General features: G+C 38.9%; 1 protein-coding gene across 1 annotated transcript; it reads right to left on the bottom strand.

Annotated features, from left to right (window-relative positions):
* Window positions 1-263: 263 nt before the first annotated feature.
* Window positions 264-755, bottom strand: LOC149065099 (uncharacterized). The gene has a single exon (XM_089254291.1). It carries the CDS (start codon window positions 753-755, stop codon window positions 264-266), a length of 492 nt encoding a protein of 163 aa, XP_089110417.1.
* Window positions 756-8473: the final 7718 nt, after the last annotated feature.

Genomic DNA, 8473 nt, shown 5'->3' on the forward strand with positions numbered 1-8473 from the left:
AAGCGGAGAAGAAGTGTGGCAATATCGTCTTGCAATGTTGGCCCAACCATCAGCTAATCATTTACCGACAAACCCCATAACGATTTTGTTGAAGCATCGAAAACCACATGAAACTTGGCTTTATTCTCTGGCTTCATAACTGCGTGATGAGGCAGATAGTACTTGTCTCGATTGTCACTTATCACTTCCAACTGTTTCATGTGTCCTAGAGTCTCATGCTGTTTCGTGAACTCACGGTATATTTCTTGAGTTTCTGGTTGGTGTCAACAATGCCTTTCATTCTGTAGAAGTCGTGTTTCAGCTACGTCTCTGGATGATGACAATTTTCCATCGATGTTCTGGAAAAAAAGCCTGACGACGAATCTCCCCGATGAATTATGTGTGTGAGTCGTGTCGGAGTGTTTTTCACATGCTTGCTCTTCGGCTACCAACGATGAAGTTTGTGGAACTTTCTCTAATTCCGAGAATTTATTGAAATCGAAGCTTGCACACTGTACGAGAAGTGTTTTTGAAACAGGTCTCGGTATGTCTATGGTATGTAACTTCCCTGAGATGACCCAGACAAACACTATCTGGAGGACATGAAGTGAATTATAACGATATGCTACTCGTCCAGGCAACATCAGTTTTCCAAAAGCATCTGCACCCAATAGGACGTCCACAGGACCTGCATGGAAGCAGTGTTTATCTGCTAGTTTCAAGTTTCTGAACTGTGTCAACCCTTTTGAAGAAATGGTTTTTGCGGCAAACTGCATGTTATTTTGGGGCAACACAAAAGCATTAATCAATTGAGTCGATTCGTTGTCACAAAAAGATAGGTTTTTCATACCTTGCCAAGCTTGGTTGACGATAATCCAGAGAGATTCAAGTTGCAATTATGTCGTCGGAGACCAAATGTATGACGCATGCCTCCCGGATGAAACTTCATTGACTTCTGGCATCGAGAAGTGCCCTGAATGTGTGAACTTGACCCATTTTATCGAACAATTTGACAATGGCCGTCGGCGAGATGACACAACTGGAAGTCGATGTCTTCCTTGTACGCGACAACTGTGATGAAAAGACTGAAGTCGTTTTGACAGTCGTTGTGGTATCGACATCCGCTTCATGCAGTAGTGTGCTGTGTTAACTGTTGTATTTTTTTGTAGTGTCCTGCAGAGCAGCTCCGAACCATATTGTTATGTCTATATAATAGTTAAGATATTTAGATTACCATATTTCCATTTTAATTAGGAATTTGAGAATCAGCTGTGACGAGAGGGGAGGGGTATCATTCAAAATACCCAGGTTCGCGATACCTGAAAATCTTACAATAAAAAAAAGGCACAAAACCAACAATTGACACCAGGAGTCAAAGTAAAATATGTGAAATTTAAATCATGAAACTTTAACGCACAATGGGCGAAAAAATAAAAATTGATATGAAATCTTAGGGGTATGGAATTATACAGACAAAAGCGAAACATAGGTTTAAATAGAGGATTAGAGTTAATTTACTTTTTTATACGGGTCATGGAGGAGAGCATGAGCAGCGAAAGCGGTCGATCTGAGTAACCGTCGGAATCCGTGAGGGTTCACTTAGCAACTAGGAATTGATGTCGGCTATCTGAGACGACCCTACTAACGATCACTTAGCATCAGAGAATGAAGTGGTCGGTCAAAGGCGGCCAGCCAGGAGGTGGAATTCGTCATGGGAGCGGCATATCAGAGGAAGACAGTTCTAGTCGCGATGAGGTGGCCTCATGGATGCGGCTGATCAGCGTGATTCTGTAGGACATCGGAGAAGTGTCACCATGGATGCGGCTGACCAGCGTGATTCTGTAGGACATCGGAGATGTGGCTAATCAGCGTGATTCTGTAGGACATCGGAGATGTGGCTGACCAGCGTGATTCTGTAGCACATCGGAGAGATGATACCATGGATGTGGTTGACCAGCGTGATTCTGTTAGGACATCGGAGATGTGGCACCATGGATGCGACTGACATCGAAGAGGTGGTACCATGGATGCGGCTGACTAGACTGATACTGCTATGAAATCGAAGGCGTGGCTTCATGGAAGATCCCGAGGATCCTTTATTCGGGGAGTGTCAGGAAACGAGTCCCCCCCTTTCCTTGATAGACGACGAGAGTTCAAGGGCGAAGTGGGTGGCGAGAGACCCACGGAGAACGAGAAAGCGTGACCGAACTGCATCATCTCTCCGAGCAAAAAAACTCGTTTTTCCCAACTTTTCGGAATTCCGATTGGACGCGGAGAAGTCACGAGATCACCACGTCATGCTCCCTCGATGAAACCGCGCGTGAATTGATGACTCACCCCTCGGGAAGAGAATGAGGGACGGGGGGACAGAGAAAGAGCAAAACACCAAAAGCGTGTCGACACAAGAATATGCAAAAAGCAGGAATTTATATAAAAATTTGAATTCCTGCTGAAATTACGGGTTGAAAGTTCTGAAATTTGAATTTACATTCAACAATTTATTTCCCGTCGAATGAGATCAACCGCAGCGTCGACGAACAAAGTTAAGTGGACCAAAAGAGGGATTTAATTTTCGCTCGTGGTTACAAATACAAATACAAATACAAATACAACGCCACAACAGGCAAAATGCCCAACGAGGTGGCTGATAAAAAGATGCCCATAAAAATATGGTTGTCATATGTTTCAAAAATACAGCAACCCAATTAAAAATGCAAATTACAAACAATATATACACATGATAAAATATTATACAATGCCCATAAAGAATACTTATGCCGGGTATTTACACAATACCCGGCACTAATTAAGACATTTAATTAGCGCGAGGTGTTATCAGGTGGTATTTACATACATGGTGATGAGAGAACAAAAATTGTGACGTGGGGATTGTTGAATGACATAAAAATTACATTTTCATCACTTTCCTTGAATAACATATCCAATTAATAAACACAATCATGATGCAATTTAGTGATTGTGGCGTGTTTTGTGTGGGGTTCACATCATATGATGAGAAAATTGTGTGTAGGTGTGAATTTGTCAATTTCAAAATAAAAATATCACAATTTTCAGCTTCGCTGAACCATGAAGAAAATAATAATCGAGTAATTAATGACTGTGTAGTGTTTGTTTGTACGTGTGGGTCACACATTCGAATAGGGAGTATTTACGTGTGTGTGGTGAATGAGTAAAAAATAATCACAAAATAATGACACTACACCTTCCATTTTTCCTGTTCTCCATAACAATGTGATGATTCTAAGCAATTGAAACAAATTCGGTGCTGTTCGACTGTTTCTTTCTTAGCTGAAACAATCTGGTCGAAGAATTTCGAACATCTGAAGATGGGATGGTTCCTTTCCAGACATGTGCTAGAAAGACCATGATTTATCAACACCGAATTTCGTGATTCGAATAAATTCGTCGGGGGCCCTTGCGTCATTGGTTCGGCTGAACATGATTTGCTTGTGCTGACAGCTGCAAAAGCGCGCTCGATTGTAGATGAATTCCTGCCATTCACTGTTCACTGAAAGTGAAAAATTTCTCTTATCCCCCTTGCAAATGAAGAGACCATTGGCGTACACAAAGGGGGAAGGGGGGGGGGTTTAGGGGTTCTAACCCCTCCCCCCAAGTCAGGATTATACTGTTATTTTGCAGGAAAAAACGTAAAAACCCCTCATTGAGAAGAAGAAAAAAATAGAAACTCCCCCCCCCCTTGAGAAAATTCTGCGTACGCCTATGGAAGAGACCATTGGTGCAAAGACTCCGTATACAGCTTCTTGGACAGGAACCAGATCAGGATACTGTCCCAATATTGCACCGGCTGCTGGAGTGATTTTAAAGCTTCCAGGTACTGATTTATGGTATCTAGAAGACGACGTAGGTATCTTGCTGACTCATGTGTGATGTTCGGGTGCGAAAACTGATTGTTCAGTCTTGCTTGAATGTTCTCAGTTCCGTTGCTCAACCGATCGTACAAAAGCGCCCACGCATTGCTGTAATTGCTCTCTGGTCCGTCGATCCCGATGCCTGAGTCATGATGAAGCGAAGATCGTCTATCCGACTTGCCAAATCGTCGAATTCCACTTCATGGGCTACCAGATGTTCATCCATCGACAAGATGACGATTTCATCGTGTAAAGCGTCGAACTTTGTCCACAGTTCACTGGCTTGATCTTAATAGATTTCTAGCTGATGTAGTGGGAGATCATCACTGTTGAGCTTCGCCTTGACGATGTTGCTAAGACTCGTGATCTTGCCTTTCACCGACCTTCGTTTCTCTTCCAAGGATTCCATCTGAAGACCGTAGTCGCTGGTTACGTTTTTCTTCCCAGATTTCGGCACTAAATGTTCACGAAGTTGTGGCATAATTTTCAGAAGGGGGTCCAAGGTAACTAAAACTGCAATTCTTGGCTGCGCGAACCATCGATAAATACAGGGACAACTAAAGATACAACTAAAAATACTATGAAATTTACTGAAATATGAGCGGGAAACGACTTACGAGCCACGTTGTTGTCAGTTTGGTCGCTATGATGATAGTGAGTTGCGCGTGTAGCCACCCAATGCGACGGCCGTTTTCCAAGGATATGCTGCTGCCATGTAGTGGCCTCAACTCTTCCCCTGTTTTTCTCTCTCTTCTACGGAGGCACCATCACACCCTTACATTTCAGAATTCGTCCGGCAACTAATCTATCTTCTTTTCTTACTAAGCGTGGAAGTCTCTTCCTTCACACCTATGCATTTTCTCCTTCCTAGTCGTTATTCTCGGAATCTGTATCTTTTCGCTCCACTATATCCGCAGCCTTAAGGCTGAAACACAATACCACGTCACGCCAGATGGCACGGGATCATATCAGACATTATACGGTGTGTACACTGGTCTGATGTTTTAAGAAATGCATCATGTCCTAAACACACTACGATGACGCATTTGTGAAATCTTATTCGTGGAAATTCTGTGACGTACAAATTATGTCACGTGGAATTCCACGTCAAAGATTTTCCACGAATCAGAATTTAACACGTCTATGGCATGATGTGAAATCACGTCACGTCAGTGCAGTGTGTTTCAGCCTTTACGCCACCGGTCGAAGTGAAGTCATTATGGGTATTGATCGTGATATTTACTACTGTACTATCGTTTTGAGAACATATAAGAGTAGTATAGGCGGCGGTATACCGCGCCTTTTTTGGCACGCTCCATCTCCGGGGACCCTCCGTCTCTGTGTTTATATGTTTATCCCCACTTTCGGTATCTCGAACGAAATCTCTCTCTTTTTTCGAGTTTTTGTCTTCAACTATTACTTTTTATTTCATTCACTAGAAATTTTTTATATATTTCTATTAAAAGCTACTGCTCGTGTGGGGAGGGGGGGGGGTTTCTTTGTGATGCTGCATTTCTTTTACTCCCGTTGATGATACTTTCCACTAGTGTACAAATTATGCTGCTTCGCTCTGGGGCTATGCCCATTTACGCCACTAGGTGGCGCCAGTGTCGTTTCTCGCGCGTTTTTTCACCGACTTACTTTTTTAGACGGATTTCGCGCCAAACTTCCTGTCGCCTGGGAAAATGTCCGATATATTTTCAAAATGGCGGTTGGTACCGACCAATTTTATTCATTTGGAAAAAAAACTTTTTCATACCGGGATTCGAACCCCATGACAGCTGATAAAACCCCGATCTCCAGCATGATGTGCTAACCAATGAACCACACAAACTTACTAAACCATCACCTTATTATTGTATATAAAAATATACCTAGCTCTATTTTTGATGCGATACGATATTTGTTCCGGATTTCTCAAGATGTCGATTTCATGTCTGAACCAAATAGGCTTGCTATCGTATATAAAAAAAAATACTTGGCTCTATTTTTAATATGACATAGGATCTAATTATTTTGTTTTCATCTCAGAGATAATTCGCTCCCCATAAAAATTATTTTCCAGAGTCTTATTATTATTATTATTTCCCTTTTTTTGTTAAATCGATGTTCTATGCTGGTCACGCGATCAGCCTCGTTATTTCAGGTATAATTTTTTAAATCCCAAAAAAGAGGGCGACACTGAACGTTTTTAATTTGTTGTCTCTTTAATTTGAAACGGATAAATTAATTTCTGTATCTGATTGACACGGCTTCCCGATACCGTCAATGTTATTGTGACACACACACCTCTCGAAATCCACGGACCTTTCGCAACACCTCTAACGTAATCAATCTTTTAATTACCTCATTGATTCATGATTAATTTGCCTCGTTTTTATTTGATTTACATGCATCGACATGTAAATGTTGTCATCTCGCTTTGTTATCGTTTTATTCAATCAGACATATAACAATAACACTCGTATTCTGATTTCACCAACAAATAATACTTAATGATTTTCACCCTTCCCTATATGGTGTCATTCCGTTTTGTTATCGTTTCATCCAATCAGATGGATATTTTAATATAATAATAATAATAAAAAAATTGGAGGGCGACACTGAACGTTTTTAGTTTTTCATTATGTTACTTTATTCATGGCATTTATTTTATTTTATCACTTTTATTTTTTTTTATTCACTTCAAACACTTAAAAATTTATTAATTTCACTTTATTTTATTTTATCCAACTTATTCTATGTTTTACTTTATTAATTATTCAAACTTTTATTCAGAAATTTTAATATTTTCTTTATTTTATCTTTTCAATTTCGTTTATTTTTTAATCATTCAAAATTTTATTTTTTTAATGTTTCATCGTTATTAAATTATCTATTTGATTTTATTATCATTGTGTCAACATTTTATTTTCATTTCTTTATTTTTTTTCGTTATTATTTCATCCAAATTGTTTTTTCACTATCTTTCTTATTTTCATTGATATTATTTCTTAAATTTAAACTTACTTTTAGTTTTTCATTATATCACTTTATTCATGCTTTTATTTTAACAATTTTATTTTTTATTCACTTCAAACACTTAAAAATTTATTTTGCTTCAGTAAAATAAACACGTAAAATAAAAAGACATAATTATTCAAACTTTTATTCAGAAATTTTAATATTTTCTTTATTTTATCTTTTCAATTTCGTTTATTTTTTAATCATTCAAAATTTTATTTTTTTAATGTTTCATTGTTATTATATTATCTATTTGATTTTATTATCTTTGTGTCAACATTTTATTTTCATTTCTTTATTTTTTATCGTTATTATTTCGAGATACCGAAAGTGGGGATAAACATATAAACACAGAGACGGAGGGTCCCCGGAGATGGAGCGTGCCAAAAAAGAGCGGTATACCGCCGCCTATACTACTTATAAGTGTCTTGACTTTTTGAAAAAGGGGTTTTTTTTTCAACACGCATGGATGTGAGACGCGTTTTGGATGACCTTCATAGGGAAGAAATGACTGCATTAATCGTTGCAGTGCAGTATTCGAGAAGAATGTGGATGCATCCCATACAGGGCCGCCTTAGCCCCATTTTTTTTCTTCTGTGAAAGAGAGGAATCGAAAATTCAGCAAACGAAAAGCATGAAAATAAATGCAAGGAAAAAATATTTTTTAGAATTGGTGAAAATAAAAAATAATAGAAATGTAGTGAAACCTCGCTACAACGTTACTCGATGCAATGATGAATCCTTCTGCAACCGTATTTTTTCGTCTTCCTCAGAAATGCCTCTACTCGAATGTTAATCTGCTGCCTCTACATGCAACGATGATCCCTCTACACAGATATTTTTCGTAAGTCCGGCAATATCATTATATGGAGGTTTCAGTGTAGATCCAAAATTTTGACATTATTAAAAAACAATTCCAGATATAGTGGAAATTCAGAACTATTTCTTTCTAAATGAAAATACAGATTTACAAAATTTATGAAAAAAATTATTGCTACTGTAAATGCGGGTTCCCCAAAACACACAGCCCCGTGCGACCGTACCTGTCCCACTCCCTTAAAGGCCTATAAATGCAGATCGACAGATGTCTATCGATCTAACTAACACCACCTATAGCAGAAAGCCTTCGCACGATGCATTGACGTCACTGAAGTCCACCATTTCATCTGTAGCCTATGAATATAGCAGTCCGACGTATGCGAAATCTTTACCTTTTCTTGCAGTATATCGAATGACTGTAGGTGAAATGTGGACGACTTAGTGATGTCACGATCTTTGCGCGGAGGCTTCCTGCTATAGACGGTGATGGTAGGGTCATACAGCAGGGAATTTGACCGAACGTATTCGATCAGTTCCTCTTTCATCGTCGAAACGCGAATGAAAATAGATGAAGACACGAAAAAAAACCCAAATGAATGCAAACACGAATAAAAAACAATATTAATCAAAACAATTAAAATGTTCAAAAACACGAGCGAAGCAAAAGAATGAGAAAACCAAATATGGCTTCTTCACATGCCATTGATGAAAATCTGAAAGAGAGCTATGATTTGTTTTTGAAACTTAATAAGATGTGTTACGTAAGATTTCCTAATCTCACA

The sequence above is a fragment of the Pholcus phalangioides genome, unplaced genomic scaffold (genome assembly GCF_987345545.1).
Source record: "Pholcus phalangioides strain wild (caught in Gottingen) unplaced genomic scaffold, Ppha-v1.0 ptg000041l_1, whole genome shotgun sequence".
NCBI classification, from domain to species: Eukaryota; Metazoa; Arthropoda; class Arachnida; order Araneae; family Pholcidae; genus Pholcus; species Pholcus phalangioides.